This window comes from Acinonyx jubatus, chromosome C2 (genome assembly GCF_027475565.1).
Source record: "Acinonyx jubatus isolate Ajub_Pintada_27869175 chromosome C2, VMU_Ajub_asm_v1.0, whole genome shotgun sequence".
NCBI lineage: Eukaryota > Metazoa > Chordata > Mammalia > Carnivora > Felidae > Acinonyx > Acinonyx jubatus.
Genome location: NC_069384.1, coordinates 148,222,783 through 148,241,951, shown reverse-complemented (window position 1 = coordinate 148,241,951; position 19,169 = coordinate 148,222,783). Strand labels below are relative to the sequence as shown.

The 19,169-nt window shown below is 48.0% G+C and overlaps 2 protein-coding genes across 12 annotated transcripts in view; both read left to right on the top strand.

The window, feature by feature from the left end:
- Positions 1-19,169, top strand: part of ZNF619 (zinc finger protein 619) — a 190,278-nt gene that overhangs the window by 42,323 nt on the left and 128,786 nt on the right. The window lies entirely within an intron of this gene.
- ZNF621 (zinc finger protein 621) lies at positions 312-14,917 on the top strand. Of its 10 annotated transcripts, none has more exons than XM_027040762.2 (5): positions 315-437; positions 1,987-2,072; positions 10,813-10,966; positions 11,538-11,642; positions 13,134-14,917. In XM_027040762.2, the coding sequence occupies exons 1-5, from the start codon at positions 425-427 to the stop codon at positions 14,192-14,194; spliced, it is 1,419 nt and encodes a 472-aa protein (XP_026896563.1). In that variant the 5' UTR covers positions 315-424; the 3' UTR covers positions 14,195-14,917. The 10 variants fall into 10 exon arrangements, with proteins under 10 accessions (XP_026896572.1, XP_026896563.1, XP_014918279.2 ...); XM_015062793.3 differs by having other exon boundaries at positions 317-437; positions 10,840-10,966; XM_027040764.2 differs by having other exon boundaries at positions 405-538.

The following is a 19,169-nucleotide window of genomic DNA, read 5'->3' as shown; positions in this document are numbered from 1 at the left end:
GCTCACATTCCTTTCCTCCAGACAACAGGCAGCCAAACTTGGGTTTGGTAACAAAAGGAGCAGAAAGTCCTGTGATAGAGCCAGACATCCAGGATCCGTCTATTTCCTAGCAGTGGGAGGCCAACTCCCGCCGGTGGGAGGCGGCGCGTGTCAGAAAATGTGTTCAACAGAAACATCAAAGTAAAGGTCTGTTGACTTTGGGAACCATAGTGGTCACTGGAGTACGGCTACCCAGTGATTTCAAAAGCTTGGTCATTGTATTAAGGGCACTGATTGGCCGATGTTCACGGGTGTCTGCCACCGATTGGCTCATGGTTAGAACCTTGGGCTGCCATTGCTTTGCTAACTTTCAGCAGCAACGAGGAACCACCCAAGTGAGGCGGTCATTGGATGATTTGCAGAGCATGTGCACTGAACCAAAGTTATGCAGATTAACGGTAATTACTTGAATATGAAAAACGTAATTTTAATCTGTTAATTCTCAATTCTTTTTTTAACTTCACTAAGCCAAACCTGCAGGAGAGACTATTTGTGGAAGGTATGATTTTTTTTTTTCAGCCAATGTTTACATTGAAATTATGTAAGTGCCAGTTACTGGGTGATAAAAATAGCTCTAAACTCCAGATTTGTTGGTAAATTTGGAGAAGCTAAGCAGAAGGCATTTAAGTCAACACAGAAGAACATCATTTAATATAGGCCATGCCCTGTATACAGAGGATGCCTGGCAACCTTAGTCACCATTATTTTGGTAGTTAAATGAGTCTGTCCTAAAAGGCACCCCCACACGTGCAGGCCCAGGAAGAGAGAGGGCTTTAAACGGGAGGATGGAAACCACAGTCTTCCTAAGGGCGGCCCAGCTTGGGCCTTTAAGTGGGGACACCCGGAGCCAGCCTCCCCATACCATCACAGCCCAGGTGAGCCTCGGAGTAAAGCCGGCCGACAACTGCCGGGCATTCCGTTAACTGGGACCCCACGTGGGCATAGAGGCGGCACCGGAGGCGCGCGGCCCACGAGCGAGGAGGACGTTAATGCGGTTGCGGCGGGAGTAAGACCCAGGCAAAAAACGCTCCGGCCGCGGCCAGCCCGCAGCTCCGCCTCTTCCGGGGGGCGGGGCGGGGCGAGTCACGTGGGCCGGGCCGCGGAGACCACCGAGATGGGCTGCCTCCGCGAGGCCTAGAGCGGCCCTGGGCGCTCGCGCCCACTTCCGCGTCAGCTTGCAGCTGCCAGCGTTTCGGTGTTCCGAGGGGGAGAGCGTGGGCTCCGGCGAGTTCTACGTGCCAGGTCCGCCCGGCCCCGGCTTAATCGCTTTTCCTGGCGGCTCGTCAGCGTCCCCCTCCCCTAAAGTCGGGCCCGGTGTCGGCTCACCCCGCTCCCTGATGCGGAACTCCGGCGTCCGGGCCTCGCAGAAGCCGCCCGAGGTGGCTGCGCGGCCTTCTAGAGCCCGGGTCCAGCCCCCTGCCCACCGAAGCGTGATCCTCTTTTCTGTCCCAAAGAATTTGGCCCAACAGCCTCCCGCGCCCTCTACTGACGTTTCTGTTTGGGGGTCTCTGATTCCCTGGGCGGAGATCCCGGTCGGGTCTCCGGTCAGCATCAGCCACTGGAACACCGAGTATTTATTTTACTGTTAATCCGCATCTTGCCATCTCTGTCCCTTCTCCTCTCCATCGGCTCCGCTTTAGGGGCAACGTCATGGTTCCTGTAAGCGCGCTTTTAGATTTGTTCAGACCGAACACCGTAGGGATAGGATTCGTCTTGGATCCCTCAGTCCATTTCGTATGAATGGTCTCAGGAACGTTCATGGACTGAGCAGGCAGATGGAGAATTGTCCTGAGGACCAGAGCAATTCATGAGGTTGTTGAGGCCATCGGCCACAAGGGGGTCTGATAGAGTCTCCTACCAGTGCTGGAAATGAGACTGGGAAGGCTATAGGCCGCTGTGGGTGTTGCAGGACAGGGTCCATTGCACTCATGGCTCTTCTTCTCTTAGCTCCTAAGGTTCTTGCTTTTCCAAATCAAGAAGACAGTGCTCGAAACCAGGGGACATCAGCCATGCACCAAACAACTTGGCCTCAGGTGAGCTGAGCTTCTTTCAGTCTTTTAAAATCACATTAGCTGTCCGGTAATCAGGAAGGGACCGAGAAGGTCCGACTTGGCCACGCTATGATTTCCTCCTTAAATTTATCTCCACCGCTCTGGCTGTAAATAGTGGTGGAGGAAATCAGAGTTTTGTGTATGAGTGATGAGTTTGGATTGTGTAGGGTTAAGTGGGAAAAGAGGCACCCAAGCTAAGAAGTTCTCTCTGAAGGTGGAAATCCAGGTCATGTGGTGCACGTAAAACTTGCCTGCTGACATCCAAGAAATTCTCTATTGAAAAGATTGTCCCACAGACCGTAGAGGTATTCCAGAGAAACCAGCATTGTTCCTTCCATAGGCACTTTATAAATGCTAGGGGCACAATATTGGATAACGCAAGTTTCCTTTTCTCAGAAGATACTGCTGGCAAAATAGACAGTCTTTAAATCAGTAATTACATGTTGCTAAAGTACAGTGCTTCGAAAGTGTAGTCTACATCACCTGGGAAATCATTAGAATCGCAAATTCTCACGCCCCTGCCCTAGACCCAGGATCAGACTGGGGAGGAGGGTGAAGGGGACCAGGAATCTGTTGTAACAAGCTCTTCAGGTGATTCCTATGCACTTACCTTTTCTAATTTGAGGAGCCCCAAAGAAGCTCCCTCTCAAGGTAATAGTCAGGGAAGCCCTCATGGAGGAGGTAACATGAGGTTGAGATCTCAAGGATGAGATGGAAACAGTTTTGGAAACTACTGAGGAGACAGCTGAAGAGGAGCTTTCTGGAGAAAAGAATGGCAAAGACCCTGAAGTCAGGGAGAAAGCTGGGTGTACTCTAGAAACAGGGAGAGATCAGAGAAAGTAGTTCACTGAGGCTGGAGAGGTAGGCTCATCTGTAAAGACTTTGGTTTTTATTCTGAGTTCAGTGGGAAGACACTAAAGGATTTTAAGCAGGGTAGGTGAGATGGTTGGATTTATTTATTAAAAAGATTTTCCAGGGGCAGTTGGCTGGCTCAGTCGGTTGAGCATGCAACCCTTGATTTTCAGGGTTGTGAGTTCAAAACCCCATGTTGATTACTTAAAAAAAAATTTTTTTTTCCCAGTACTATTGGTGAGTTGGTTGTAGAAGGGTATGAATCAGTTAGAAGCATACTGTAGTCTGGGATGCCTGGGTGGCTCGGTCAGTTAAGCATTCGACTCTTGGTTTCTGCTTAGCTCATGATCCCCTGGTTTGTGAGATCAAGCCTGCATCGGGCTCTGCCCTGATAGTGCAGAGCCTGCTTGGGATTCTCTCTCTCCCTTTCTCTCTCTGCCCGTCCCCTGCTCATGCTCCGTCTCTCTCTCTTTCAAAATTAAAAAAAAAAGCATATTGTAGTCCAGATAAGAGATAAATATTGTCTTTTTTTTAAAATAGACTTTATTTTTAGAGAAGTTTTGGGTTTATAGTAAAATGGACTGGAAAGCACAGAGAGTTTCTATATACCCCTTGCCTCCATAGATGCATAGGATAGCTCGTTATCTTTAAATATGTATATAGATCGATAGATAGATAGATTGATTGATTGCTTAAGTAAACTCTGCCCCCAATGTGGGGCTCAAACTCATGACCTCAAGATCAAGAGTTGCATGCTCTACTGACTGAGCCAGCCAGGCTCCCTTAAGAAATTTTTTTGAGTGTAAATTGACACACAGTGTCACCTTAATTGAAGTGTACAACATAGTGATTTGACAAGTTGATACATTATGCTATCCCCACCACAAGCATAATTACCATCTGTCACCATGTAACATTGTTACAGTGTCATTCACTATATTCATTATGCTGTATCTCTTATTCCTGTGACTTATTCATTCCAAAAATGCAAGACTGTGTCTCCCACTCTCCCCTCACCCATTTTGTCCAACTCCCCACCTCTGCAACCATTAGTTCTCTGTATTTATAGATCTGATTCTTTTTGTTTATCATTTTTTTAGATTCCACATATGAGTGAAATCGTATAGCATTTGTCTTTCTCAGTCTGATTTATTTCACTTAGCATAATACCCTCTGCCTCCATTCATGTTGTTTCAGATGGCACGATCTCATCTGTTTTTATATCTGCATAATATTTCAGTGTGCGTACATGTGTGTGTGTGTATCTCACATCTTCCTTATCCGTTTGTCTATTGATGGACACTTAGGTTGCTTCCATATTGTGGCTATTTAAATAATACTGCCGTAACATAGGGGTTCCCCAATTTTTTTTTGAGTTAGTGTTATTGTTTCCTTTGGGTAAATACCCAGTACTGAAATTATTGGATCATATGGTATTCTATTTTTATTTTTTGAGGAACTTCCATATTGTTTTCCACAGTGGCTGCACCCAGTGCACAAGAGTTCCTTTTTCTCCATATCCTCACCAACACTTGTTATTTCTTATCCTTTTGGTTTTAGCCATTCTCACACATGTAAGGTGATACCTCATTGTGGTTTCGATTTGCAGATCCTGATGATGAGTAATGTTTTTGTTTTTTGTTTTTGTTTTTTAATTTTTAATTTTTATTTATTTTTGAGAGAGAGACAAAGCACGAACAGGGGAGGGGCAGAGAGAGAGGGAGACACAGAATCCAAAGCAGGCTCCAGGCTCTGAGCTGTCAGCACAGACCCCAACGCGAGGCTTGAACCCATGAACCATGAGATCATGGCCTGAGCTGAAGTTGGACGCTCAACCGAGGGAGCCACCCAGGCGCCCCTGATGAGTAATGTTGAGCATCTTTTCATGTGTCTGTTGGCTCTCTGTAGGTGGTCTTTGGAGAAATGTCTATTCAGGTCCTCTGCCCATTTTTTAATCAGATTTTTTTTTTTTTGTTCTTTTTTGGTGTTGAGTTGTATAAGTTCTTTATATATTTTGGATATTAACCTTTTAATGGATATATCATTTGTAAATATCTTCTCCCGTTCAATAGGTCGTCTTTTTGTTTTGTTGATGGTTTTCTTTGCTGTGCAAAAGCTTTTTATTTTGGTGTAGTCCCAGTAGTTTATTTTTGCTTTTGTTTCCCTTAGAAGACACATCTAGAAAAATGTTGCTGTGGCTGATGTCAGAGAAATTACTGCCTGTGTTCTCTTCAAGGGCTTTTATGGTTTCAGGTCTCTCATTTAGGTCTTTAATCCAGCCTGAATTCATTGAAGATACTATCTTTTCACCATTGTATACTCTTGCCTCCTTTGTTACAGATTAATTAATATAACTGTGGATTTATTTCTGGACTCTATTCTCCATTGGTCTATGTGTCTGTTTTGTACCAGTACCATACTGTTTTGATTACTTCAACTTTGTAGTGTATCTTGAAATCTGGAATTGTGATACCTTAAGCTTTGTTTTTCTTTCTCAGGATTGCTTTGGCTATTCTTAGCCTCCTCATACTCAACATTGCCCCACCAGAGTGGTACTTTTGTTACAATGATGAACATACCTTGACACATCACAGTCACCCAAAGTCCACAGTTTACATTAGGGTTCACTCTTGGTGCAGAACATTCCATGGGTTAAAAATGTATGACATGTATCCATCATTATAGTAGCATACAGGGTAGTTTCAAGGTTCTAAGAATCCTCTGTGCTGTACCTGTTCATCCCTATCTCCCTGGAAACCATTGATCTTTTTACTGTCTCCATAGTTTTGTCTTTGCCAGAATGTTATGTCGTTGGAATCCTACAGTATGTAGCTTTCACAGATTGGTTTCTTTCACTTCGTTATATGCATTTAAGTTTCTTGTATGACTTTTCATGGCTTGATAGCACTGTTCTTTTTAGTGCTGAATAACATCCCATAGCCTGGATGTACTACGTTTTATCCATTTGCCTACTGAAGGACATCTTGGTTGCTTCCAAGTTTTGACAGTTGTGACTAAAGCTGCTGTAAACGTCTGTGTGCAGATAGAAGTTTTCAGCTCATTTGGGAAGATCCCCAGGAGCATGATTGCTGGATCATATGGCAAGAGCATGTTTAGTTTTGTAAGAAACTGCCAAACTGCCTTCCAAAGCGTCTGTACCATTTTGCACTCCCACCAGCCGTGATGAGAGTTCCTTTTGCTCCCCGTCCTCTCCAGCATTTGGTGTTTTCAGTGTTCTAGATTTTGGCCGTTGCTATAGGTGTCTAATGTATCTCAGTGTTTTCATGCACATTTTCCTGTTGACATATGAGGTAGAGCATCTCTTCATATACCTCTGTGCCATCTGTATATCTCTGCGAGGTGTCTCTTCTGGTCTCTTGCACATTTTGTAATGGGGTTGTTTGTTAACCTTTGAGATTTAAGAGTTGTTTGTATGCTCTTGGCCTTTTCAACTGTTTTCTTCCTGTCGGCCTATTTTCTCACTTTCTTATAGTATTACCCTATTTTTTCTTTCATTTTTTTATCTTTCTGAAGTTTATCTATTTTGGGAGGGAGAAGGAGAGTGTGAGTTGGGGAGGGGCAGAGGGAGAGTGAGAGAATCCCAAGTAGGCTCACACTTGTCAGGGCAGAGCCTGACACGCTGCTCAATCCAAGAACCGTGAGATCATGACCTGAGCTGAAATCAAGAGTCGGACGCTTAACCGACTGAGCCACTCAGGTTCCCCTTTCTTTCAGTGTTTAAAAGGAAGATTTGGGTGCCTGGGTGGCTCAGTTGGTTAAGTGTCCGACTCTCGGTTTGGGCTCAGGTCATGATCTTAAAGTTTTGTGAGTTCAAGCCCCGTGTCAGGCTCTGCACTAACAGTGTGGAGCCTGCTTGGGATTCTCTCTCTCTCTCCGCACCCGCCCCCACTCCCCCACTCATGCTGTCTCTCTCGAAATAAGTAAACAAACTTGAAAAAAAAAGAAAAGGAAATCGCAGTACAATAAAAGATCTAAATCAAGGTCTCAGAATTTCGTATAAACACTAAGACAGAAATCCAAAAGTATCAGTATTGCATCTCAGATTTTCCCCATTAATTTAAAAACTTAAATTTACATGCCTAAGAAGTCATTAAATGAAACTAGAATTAACAAACATGCCAAATGCTTCCCTTTTAACTGTAGACACAGCTCCCATATTGAGTTTTACCGAAAAAACCACGTCTTTAAATGTGTATCCAGGGTTCAGTGTAATGTGGTAAAAAAGCAACATTGAATAGAATTTGACTGTATTAACCTAAATACACCTACTGCTTATGTACATCCTACAGTGCAACTGAGAAAAGCTGAAAATTGTTTAACAGTGATAGTCTAACTCAATTGTTCTTTGATGAATGTTTGGCTTTGAAAGAGGAAGCGTAAATCTGAGGTATTGGCTTTTTAACGTAAGGTTTAATTCCTGCTCATCTTTTCTTTTGAAACTTCTTTTCTTCAAAATGTTTTGGGTAGTCTTCTACATTTACTTTTCCAGATGACTTTATTCTTATTATTATTAAAAAAAATTTTTTTTTAACATTTATTTATTTTTGAGAGACAGAGAGAGACAGAGAATGAACAGGAGGAGGGGCAGAGGAGAGGGAGACACAGAATCCGAAGCAGGCTCCAGGCTCCGTGCTGTCAGCACAGAGCCCAATGCGGGGCCCGAACCCACAGACCGGGAGATCATGACCTGAGCCGAAGTTGGATGCCCAACTCACCAAGCCACCCAGGTGCCCCTATTCTTATTATTTTTAAAATTAGGCTCTACGCCCAGCATGGGGCTTGAACTCACAGCTCTGAGGTCAAGAGTCACACGCTCTGTGAACTGTGCCACATAGGTGTCCCTCAGATGACTTTAAATGACCTCTTTTCTCTGCACAGATGTCATTGATTTTTTTTTGGTGGGAGAGTGGATGTTATTGAATTCCTAGGCACAATTGGACATAATTGTCCAATTAATTATTGGACATAATTGACTTGTTCATAAATTTGATTCTTCCCCTTTGGAAACACTGTTTCTCCTTTATTTACTTTCAGTTCTCTTTATCTTGGTCTTGCACATTTTTGTTAGGTCTAATCTTAGCCATTTGTATATGAGTGGCATCTTATGTTCTTCCATTTTATCTTTTTTTTTTTTTTCTAAGGATTTTATTTTTAAATAATCTGTATATTCATCACGGGGCTTGAACTCACAGCCCTGAGATCAAGAGTCGCATGCTCCGCTGACTGAGCCAGCCAGCTGCCCACCATTTTATCTTCTAATTGCTAAGGTATTTAGGAAAACCAGTGATTCTGGTTTAGTTATCCTATCCCTAGATAACTTAATGAGTTATTTTGTCAGTTCTAAATATTTACCATTTGTGGGGCACCTGGTTGGCTCAGTCGGTTAAGCCTCCAACTTTGGCTCAGGTCACGATCTCGCAGTTTGTGGGCAGCTCATGGTAAGGTGTCCATCCACTTTACAGGATATGCTCTGGCATTTTACTTATGGTGGTATTTGCTGCTGTTTCCTGATCCTCTTCATAAGTTTAAAAAATTTTATTTACGGTCAAACCATTTTTGAAATTCTTTTAGCAAATTCATATTAAGCATCCAGTATCTGCCAGGCACTATGCTGTGTATTAGCGAGCCGGTGATGAGCAAAACAGAGTCCTTGCCTCATGGACCTCCGTTCTGCTGGAGAGGGATCGATCATGAACAATATAGTTTGTTGGGTGATGAGAAAGGCTGTGGAGAAAAATAAGGTGAGGTACATAGGGGCCATCCACAGGAGGAAGAAAAAACGTATATGTAACCCAACTACCTTAAAGCAGTATGTTTTCCTCTAATTCTAGGCAGGTTCCCCCCCCCCCCCCCCAATATTCTGGAATCCTGGGATTATGTGGTAGGAGCTGGAGAGGACAGGGGGGAGGAAGAGATTGGTGGTGCCAGGCTGGGAGGAGGAAGTTGTGGGACCAGCCCTGGAGGCGTTAGGAGGTGAGGTTTGACTTGCCGTAAGTGGAGGTGAACTTCGGTTCACCTGCGAGCCTGTGCTTGCTGTCCTCAGAGGCCTTCCCGCCTTGGTGAGCGTGACTACTTCAGGCCATCATGGTTCTGCCTAGTGGGGGGATTTGGGGCTTGGATTTGGGGGGCCCTTCGGACCTCGTCCTCGCCCAGTTTAAAGGCCAGCTCTTGCTTTGAAGAATGTCCACATTTGTTGTTCTTTCAGTGTCTCCTTTTGAACCAGGTTCCCTCCTTCTGGTTGTTTTAAAAGGACACCCTCATAAGGACCCAGTGTAGAGTGGCCACCAAAGCAAGAGGGCCAGCATTTATCCTTGGGATGCGTTTCCTCCCGCTTCCTCCAAGAGCAGTTAGGGCTCCTTCCCTTCTCCCTGGCCCTGGCCCTGATGCCAGTGAAAGGCTGCTGCCCGGAGAGACAGTGGTGCACAGAGAGGGGCTTCGCTGAGCCGCCCGGGGGAGGCGTTCCTGTTTTTGGTGGCTGAAAGAGCAAAGCTGACTGCATAGGGTCCCGCATGTCTCCCCGGAGGCGGATTCGAGGCGAGAGGGCACAGAAGTCACGAAACCTCCTCCAACGTGGGAGTCTGGTTTCAGGGGTCCCTACACCCTGACTGTGGAAGCAGAGAAAGGAGCCAGTGGCCACCATCAGGGACGGCCCTCGGACTCTATGGGAGATTCAGAGGCTCTGGCTCGCAGGGTGGCGTGTGGGGTTTGGAAATAGCCGGCCCCTCCGTCCACACTGGGGGAGGGAGTCCCCGTGGCTTGGTGGGAGCATGGTAGAGATGGGTAGACAGGCGCTGTTGGGAGTGAGGAGTTTGAGAAGCTGTTCTCCAAAGATGGGGCAGCACCCAGTAATGCTGAGGAGCAGGGGTGAGCCGTGTTTTAGGGGAGGCTCGTGAGTCCAGTATGGGAGGCAGCTCGGTGTGTGCGAAGAGCCCAGGTTTGCTGTTTGACCGTCCAATCTGGGCTGAAATCCCAGCTCAACCACTTCCTGGCTGTGTGGTGTTGGGCAGAGTCATTAATCTTTCTCAGCCTTCGTCTCATCATGTGAAAATGGGCTTGATAAATCCTGCCTCACATAGATGTTTTCAGATGAAGTGAAATACGTGTTTTGAAAATACCCACCTAAGAGCCTGGTGCCTAGGGTCTTCATCAACAAGAATTGATGCCCCTCATCCTTGGGGAGATGGCGGGGGCTGCAGGGGAGGCAGAGAGCGGCCGTCTTGGCAGATGGGGATGGAGCTCGAGACTGGGGGATGAATCTTTCTCAGAGAGGGGGCACTGCTGACCTTCTCTGGAGACGGGGGGTTCAGAGAAGAGGCCGGAACAGGCAGGCTGCAGGTTGCCTTGGAGAGAGCTTTCTGACCAGCCAAGGAGGTATATAACATGCTGGAAATAGCTTTAAGGTGTGCCTCCTCTCGGCACTAGTCGGGACGGCAGGGAAGGCTGAGGAGCCGCTGGGTGCAGGGAACAAAAGTGGGCTGCGCTTGTTTGGGTGGGTGGAGACAGGGTGAGTGGCAGCGGCCGACAGAAGCGGTGGCAGGCTTGTGGATACAAGAGGGTAGGAGGTACAGAGGGACGGAGTCAGGAACGTGGGGGTTGATGCCGTAAGCAGGTGGGGAGCCCCCACTGCCAGGCTGCGAGATTGGGAGGACAGTTTGGGCCCCCAGAGCCATGCGGAGGGGAGAGTGTTGGGGTGCTCCCTTTGGAAGTGGAGCGGTGGCTGAGGGCTTGCCCCTGTGGGGTGCCAGGTGCTGTTCTCGGTAGAGCAGACCTTCCATGCGGCTCAGAGTTGCAGATCCTGGGAGGTCCACCGCCTCCCTGCAGCCCAGGTCCCTCTTCTGCCCCCACTTAGAGCTTGACCGGGGACACGTTGTTTCAGGAGCCGGTGACCTTTGAGGACGTGGCCGTGTACTTCACCCAGAATCAGTGGGCCAGCCTGGACCCCATGCAGAGGGCCCTGTACCGCGAGGTGATGCTGGAGAATTATACGAACATGGCTTCCCTGGGTAAGGCCCCTCTCTGTGGTCCTTTGTGATATTTCAACATCTTCCTCCGATGTTTTGGGGCTTTGAACTCCTGAGGTTAATTCTGCAGTCACGAGCTTCTGCAGATGTCGGGTGAAGAAATCCCTGGTCCCCTCACGTGTTGAAATCAGACTTCCCTATATGTCCCAGGGCAGGGTGTGGTTCTGGGCCCTGAGCGAAGGGACTCTTGTGTCCCAGGTGAGCCCTTGGTTCCTCCATGCTGCCAGTGTTCTGGGGATGTTGGTTTTCTGCCTATGGGGGAGTCTCCCAGGATATCAGCACCTGTGCTCTTCCTGGAGGCATCTCTTTGTTTAGGTCAGGGCGAGATTGCAGTTTCTCCCTGAGGACAATTGCTGTCTCCTTGGCCTTACCTTGGAGCACAGTGTGGAGCCCTTCCGCAGAACCCCTGGGTAGCTCACTGGGCATTTCATTCTTCCTCCCCCTGCCCCCACCCCCCCAACCTGTTGTAGAGTGGGCCAAGAGAGATCTCAGGAAAACTCTGGAAGTCTCCCTTCGACTCTCAACTTGTTTGTCCTTTTTCTTGCTGGAGTAGCATTTCCATTCCCCAAACCTGTTCTGGTCTCCCACCTGGAGAGAGGGGAAGCGCCATGGGGCCCAGATCCCTGGGAAGCAGAGGTTTTGAGACGCATCTGTCCAGGTGAGTAAGAGGACCTAGCAGTTTCAGTTTTGCCTTCCCAGTTTAGTTTACATTTTTTATTTGTTTTAAGTAGGCTCCACAGCCACCGTGGGACTTAAACTCATGACCCTAGGATCGAGAGTCAGAGGCTCCACGGACTGAGCCAACCAGGCACCCCTGCCTTCCTAGTTTATTGGAAATGGTTCTTCTGCAGCAGAGAACATGGCTCCCTGTTCTTTATAAGGCACTACGCCACGCACTCTCTGACCTCTGCCCAGTTTCCAGTCCCAACCTGGGAAAACCAGTCCCTGGGAATGCATGGCCACCGACCTGCCACAGAAAATCCGTGACCCAGTAGCTCCTAAACCACTTCTTTTCTCACTTACCAATGGAAATACTTAATTGTATGCCAATTTTATGCCAAGTAGTCGATTTCAGCCATACTTTAAGGAAAGTGTGATTCTGTGGGTCAAACCGAATAATTTGTGCCACAGCTGTGACTTCTGTTTTTAGGCCTTCAGCAATGAAAAAAAAAATGCCTTAACTTTCCTTTTTAGTATTTAAATCACCCGTAATTTGTGTAGGTCATGATCGTCAGGTCTGCATTGTATTTGTCTCACATACAGCTGGAGAGGGAAAGGCAAGGACTGCTCCCAACCACTGCACCCAACACACACACACCAACACACACACACCCACACCCACACCCCCCCCACCCAACACATACAGACTAAAATTTACCTGAGACCGCTCGCTGGTCCTGGGAGTTCTCGATTACTTGGATTTTCTTTGTTTTGGAAGGAAGTTTCCAGGCCTCACCTCTCTCATCTATGCTGTGATTTTGTAAACAGTGGTTCTTCCAGCAGAAGTGCCCTGTGGCCTACAGCTCTCCCGTTCAGTTTGTGTCCCAGTGCACTTTCTGAAAGAGTCTTTTGTCCCAGAATATTATGTGGAATATTTAAAAGTCACCGGGCCAGTGTTTGGAATTTAGGGTGGCTTCCTGGCTTCCAGGTGGGACGTTGAGCTCCAGTGTTTTTGACTTTGGTTTGCAGCCTGCTGGCCCTCTGGTCGTGCGGGAGCTGCCGTCGTGTCCGCCTGGGAGCCCTGACTTCCTTCTCTCTTCGGCATCTCTCCCTCTCTCCCCTTCTGTTTTGAAACATTTCCATTTCTTGCTGATCTCTCTTACCTCTCCCATTCTGTTTCCTCTCTTTTCCCACCTGCTGCCTTCATCCTGTCCATTCTGGAAGCCCTCATCGTGCCCCTTTCAGCTGCCTCAGTCCACTTCCCAGCCTTCCTCACAGGAGGCACTTCCTGGTCCGTTTCCAGGGTCATCGCTTCTCCAGCCATACGTTGTTGTTTTCCTCCTTCTCCCTTGTCCTCCCGTGTGGGTGCTTGTAGCCACTTCGTGAGAATATTTTTTAAAATCACGTTCCACAAGAGAGCACGGGGAGCCCTGGATCCTGTTCCCCTTCCGGCGTGGTAACCAGGAACACCTGTGGTTTCTTTGGGCAGGTGGTGAGTCCCGGATCAAGAACGAAGAGGCGGCTGGAAAGCGGGAAGCCTCTGAAGAGGCAGAGTGGCCCAGAATGCCAGGAGGAGGGCTTCTCAGAAACGTTTCCCAGCACTTTGACTTTAAAAGCAAGGCGACATGGCAGACTCTCAGCCTGAATCCGAATCTGATCCTTCGGGGGGGAATGAAGTTCTATGAGTGTAAAGAATGTGGGAAAATCTTCAGGTACAACTCAAAGCTGATTCGGCACCAGATGAGTCACACCGGGGAGAAGCCCTTCAAATGTAAGGAATGCGGCAAAGCCTTCAAGTCCAGCTATGACTGTATTGTCCATGAGAAAAACCACATCGGAGAGGGGCCCTACGAATGCAAGGAGTGCGGCAAAGGTTTGAGTTCCAACACGGCCTTGACACAGCATCAGAGGATCCACACTGGAGAGAAGCCGTACGAGTGCAAGGAGTGTGGAAAGGCCTTCCGCAGGAGCGCAGCGTATCTCCAGCATCAGAGATTGCACACTGGGGAGAAACTCTATAAATGCAAAGAGTGTTGGAAAGCTTTCGGCTGTAGGTCACTCTTTATCGTCCACCAGAGGATTCACACAGGGGAGAAGCCCTACCAGTGTGAGGAGTGTGGCAAGGCCTTCACTCAGAAGATAGCTTCCATCCAGCATCAGAGGGTTCACACCGGAGAGAAGCCCTATGACTGCAAGGTGTGTGGGAAAGCGTTCAAATGGTATGGCAGTTTTGTTCAGCACCAGAAATTGCACCCTGTGGAGAAGAAGGCCGTCAAGGTTCTTGGGCCATCCCTGAGGAGTCCCCAGTGCCCCTCTTCAGCCCTATCTGCTGTTCCTCTCCAGGGCCCATGCTCTGCTCCAGGCGTGGCCGTGCCTTCACTGACCTTTCCACATGCTGTGCTCGTCCCTACCTCTGGGCCTTTGTTCATGCTACTGCCCGCATCCGGAATGCCTTCCTCACCTGTCCAAATAGTGCGTGTCTTCCAGGGCCTTCCTCCGCCTGTAAAGCCTTCCCCAGTTATTCTGACCCCTTCCCCACACCCGTCCTGAGCTTTATCTCGGCACCCTTGAGGCTCTTAGGCCCAGCACATCTTCAGCCTCGCTTGTTTTGTTTGCATTTTTTTTCTCCGTTTACATGCATTACAGTTGTTTCGGCATAAACTCCATTATAATCTATATATATTGAAAGACTCTGTTTGTAGATTTTTCCTCCGGTAGAAAGTGTAACCACTTGGCTTTTGCACTGGTCTCTTTCAGGCTTTCACAGTAATGTCTGGATCTGCACTGTGGGGGTGCTGATGTTGGAAGTGCTGGTAGGACACTTTGTTGCATTGGAGTGTCTGGGAGAGAGCCCCGCTCCCGCCCCCGGCTAGGTCATTGTGATTGGAGCCAGGCAGCCCCCCGGGGAAGCCAGGAGGCTGCCAGGAACTTGGGGCAGGCTGGGAAGAGCGCTGGGATCTGCTTCCAGCAGCGGACTCAGAAATTAATGCAGATTGCTCAGCGGGCTAAGGTGGTCCATTAACAGAACTGAGGTTATGTTGCCCTCGGCGCGGGTCATTGAGCGTCTCCTGTGTCTGTGCAAAAGGTCATGTGAAATAACCAGTGGAAAACAACCGTGTGTATGCAGTAATAGCGATCATTTATGTGACTGAGAGCAATCATGTCTTTAAACACAAAACGGTTTTTTTTTTTTTCCCTGTAGTTTTGCTCTTGAGATCTAGATGTTTCTTTTTAACTTTTCCTAAGTAAATATACACCAAGGTATTCGTCTTCGTTCCATGTGTTGTGCCCATTTTTCCCGGTGGGCATTCTGGTTTTCTGTTTGCAGGCTTTGGCTCCTGTGCTCTGTGTGCTCCAGATAGCATGAATTGTAAATATGAATTTGACGAATTATGAAAGCAGTGGCATCAGCGTGAAGCCAACTCGGGGGAACTCTGAATAAGCCTCTAAGGTTATTTTTTAGACATAGAGGGAGCTGTGTGGTGGGTCAGTGGCTAGGCTTATGTGATAGGTCAGTGAAGCAGGATTTTGGACTGCTCTTAGTTTGGGCCTTGATGGGGATCTTTTACAACGCTGCAAAGGCCTGTACGAAGAAATTTCTGGAGAAAGAATTTGAGTCCTGCATTATCAGCATTAATTTAAAGTAACTCCTTAAACATTGATGGAAGCAGTCATACATTTTATTCTTTTCGGTTGCTCTTGCTACCTAGATGTTTCTCCACAGCAGTTAACAGAAAAACCTTTAAATTAGTGGCTCTTGAACTTCACCGTGTGTCTGAATAACCTGGTGTAAAAAGAGTAATTTTCTAGCCTAACTCCCAGAAGTTCTAATTTTGGATATCTGAGCTGATGCCTAGACATACGTTGAGAGAGACGCTCTAAGCAGAAAATGGCTGTGGGCTGTTTGGAGGTTGATATGTTGATACAGGGTTTGGGGGAGACTGCCTGATTTCACAGTGGATCTTCGAGAGAGAGACAGAGAGACCTCTAAAAGCAGGGCAGGTGGTGCTGGTTTAGAAGAAGAGAGAAAAGCAACTGAAATATGGCCAGTAGGGAGAGAAAGAAAGAGAGAGAGAGAGAGAGAGAGAAATAGAGAAAGAGGGAGAGAAAGAGAGAAAGAGAGAAAGAGAAAGAGAGAAAGAAAGAAAGAAAGAAAGAAAGAAAGAAAGAAAGAAAGAAAGAAAGAAAGAAAGAAAGAAATAGGCAAAGATGTCTGAGGTGGCTCTGAGGCGTTCTAGAAGTCTCCCCTGCCAAAGGCTTGCAGGGGTTGACATTGGCTACCTTTTGCTGTTTGCTTCTTGGCTGAAGTAATGAAGAAATATGTTCGTATTATGAGTTAATTCCCCTCCAAGGAGCTCTTGGGTTCAAGGTAGCACAGACTGGCTGCTGGAAACGATCAGGAACTGAACAATGGTAAGAACAGTATACAACAGGGTCTGGGATGTGACAAAAGGCGGTGCTCAGAGCAGTGTTTGCAGGCTTGGATGCATTCTTTAGCAAACGAGTTTGAGGCCTTGAATTCAGAAAGCTGGGGATGGTGTTTGGTGGTGGGAAACAAATTAAGCAAAAACTAAAGACAAGAAAAACAGACCCAGAAAACCCAAATCAAAGTTGGCAAAGATCAAATCCACAGCAGAGTTTTTAGTGAAAATGGTAGCTGGACATGTTAGCATCCAAGGCCTCCGGAAACCCCAGTAAAACGGTAAATGGTTAACAATGAAAAGGCACAAACTTACAAGGACGTTGAAAATATGATGCCAACAGTTTGGAGGCTGGAAGGCGGGTGAAGAGTTGTGACTTTGAACAGCCGCACTGGGGGATGCCGAGCAGCCGTCCTATGTGGCAGATTTCCCACAGCGACTTGGGAATTGAAGATTCACGTTTCTGTGGAGGTGGAGGGTGCTGGTGGGGCTACAAGAACAGGAGAATCTGCTAAGTCTTTACAAAGCACTAAGATTCTCAGGTCGCCCCATCCCTCTATTCTCTGGAGCAGTAAAACAGTTTTGGAGGTCATGGGTACGATGCCGAATGTCAAATGCTTCTCCCTCCCTTCTAGCCTTCTGCTCCTGCTTCCATCCAGAATGCTGCCCACTGGACTTGTGTACCTTCTCAGCTGGAAATCAGAAGAACTTTCTTTGGGAGAGGAAAGAGCGATGATCCTGACATATCCGACTCCTCAGTGAAATGGCTCTTTAGACATTCCAGCTGTGCACATACAGCTTCTTAGCCAGGTTCCCCGTGCCCAGCCCCCCCACCCAGCTTTTTATTGCTCCGTTCTTAGATATAAACAAATAGCCAAGGATGTGAAAGAGGCCGGGGCAAGGAAAAAGAAAGCCCACTTGGAACAGACTGTGTGGGAAGAAGCAAATTTATTCTAAGCTTGGAGAAGAGGTTTGCATCTATGAAACAGATGCAAACCTTTTTGCTCCAAAAAAGGGAAATTCAGAGAATGGAAAAAGACCTCTTGAAAACTAACCGTTGATACCAGAAATGAGACTGAGAATAAGCACTGGAAAATACAGTCAAGGAAATCACCCAGGGAAGCATAGCAAAAAAGAGGTGAAAGCAGCACAAAGAGGGGTGCAGTGTAAGTGACCTGACAGGCGCTAAGAGAGAGAGGAAGAGAGAAACAAATGCTACAAGAAATGCTTCTGGAAGATTTTCCAGAACTGAAGCCTAGGGTTCCATGCCTTCATCAGCACATGTTAAGGGGGAGCACCAGGCACTTGGAGTAAGGTTACCCAGCCTCAGGCCTCCACGCCTGTCCTGGCAGGAACGAGGAAGGACTCCAGACCCATACCCCAACCTCCGGTTCCCCAGCCTTCTAGTCCTGAGCCCGGGGGCCATCTCCGCACGCACCACAGGCTTCCCCCAGTCGCCGCGAGGAGCCCTGAACTCCCAGGATAGCGCCGCTTCTTGCAAATTTAGTCCTCTAGGCCTCTGTGCATCCCCCTGTTGTCTTCATCTCTTACTTCAACTCCTGAAAACCTTCCTTTGCTCTGTTCCCTGAAACGGCCCATCCACTGGTAGCAAAATGTCCCATACGCTCAGCCTCTCAGAACATTGTTTGTATCTTTGTGCTCTGGTCCAAACCTGCCTGTTCCTTGAGGATTCTGCTTCCCCAACCTGACAGGGTGGCCCCTTTTCTTTGACGCTGCTGATACCGGATACCCTGGATCCTCTTTGTTTCTCTTTGCCCGTTCCAGACCATTCTTCGCCCCTCTGCTCTCCTAAAAACCACCTTTGAATCTCATGTCATCAGGCTGTACTGCTGGGCTTCTGGGTCCCATGCCATTATTCCTGGAAGCTTTTAGCTGCTGGCCTGCTGTCGTTCTCTTCAATGTTCTTCTTCTTTTTTTTTTCTTCAAGTTTATTTTGAGAGAGGGAGGGAGAGGTAGAGAATCCCAAGCAGGCTCCTCGTTCTCAGCTTGGAGCGTGGTGTGGGGTGTGGGGCTCAGTCCCATGAACTGTGAGACCACGGCCTGAGCCGAAATCAAGAGGCAGACGCTTAACTGACTGAGCCACCCAGGCGCCCCTGTTCAACATTATTCTTAATTCCTGGTGATTGCAATAGCTGATCTTTCCAGTACCTCACCCTCTCCTTTCCTTTCTGGTCCTCCATTTTACCTCAGCCACTCCTCTGATCAGATCCTAGACCTTGTTGCTACCGAACACTGCACATCTTACGGTGCCCTCAGCACTTTAAATACCCTGCCGGTGCCATCTCCTTCCGGTGTATTCCCTTAAGAATCCCGGTGCGGACTGTCCTTCACTTCCTTCGTGCCTGTCCTTTCTCCTTCGCCCAGCTTGAATTCCATGCTCACCTGTTAGGACATTCCTTCACAGTCTCCCTGAACTCCCTGTCCTCTTGCTTAGCCGTGTGCACTTGGTAAAACCCCACCTGTGACTAAACGCAGCTTGTTTGCCTTCCTGGTGCCTGCACCTACACTACCAAAAGTGAGCGGGGCAAACTGCCATGCTCAATCGTTTTCGAGAAAGTTCGTGGCCAGTAACTGCAAGTAGGCCCTTGATGCTTCCCGACCGTCATACGGTATTTCTGGGGTCCACGTCCCTCCCCCACTTCCCTCGACCACTATTCTGGAGCTTCTGTCTTCTGTATTCTGCAGTGCGTCCCTCTCCGTCCTTGGGCCCAGCCGCTGGTCATCTCTGCCCTCCGCCGGGAGAACAGTGAGCTCCAGGGAGCCTGGGTGACCGCGAGGACACGCGGGGCCACCTTGGCGCGCCACCTTTCCAGCTTGGGGTATCTGGTCTTCCACCACCGTATTCGCAATCACTTCCGCGAAGGCACATCCACCTCTAAGGTTCACCCGCACAGCAGTCCGCTTCTGGTTCCTAACTCTTGTGTTCAGGTGCTGACTGCAGATCCCCCTTAACTAGCGTTAAGCGAAAAGAGATGTGTTAACCTATTGGTGGTTAACGTGCAGGATTTCCAAGAGGGAGCCAAGGGAGGATGCCACAGTGGCAGAAGCCGAGAAGAGTAACTGACAATGGCAGCACCCAGTGG

Coding starts and splice junctions, on each gene's coding strand:
- ZNF621 (XM_027040762.2), top strand. Junction 2,073..10,812: donor ACCAAACAACTTGGCCTCAG/GTGAGCTGAGCT, acceptor GCCCCCACTTAG/AGCTTGACCGGGGACACGTT. Junction 10,967..11,537: donor TACGAACATGGCTTCCCTGG/GTAAGGCCCCTC, acceptor TTGCTGGAGTAG/CATTTCCATTCCCCAAACCT.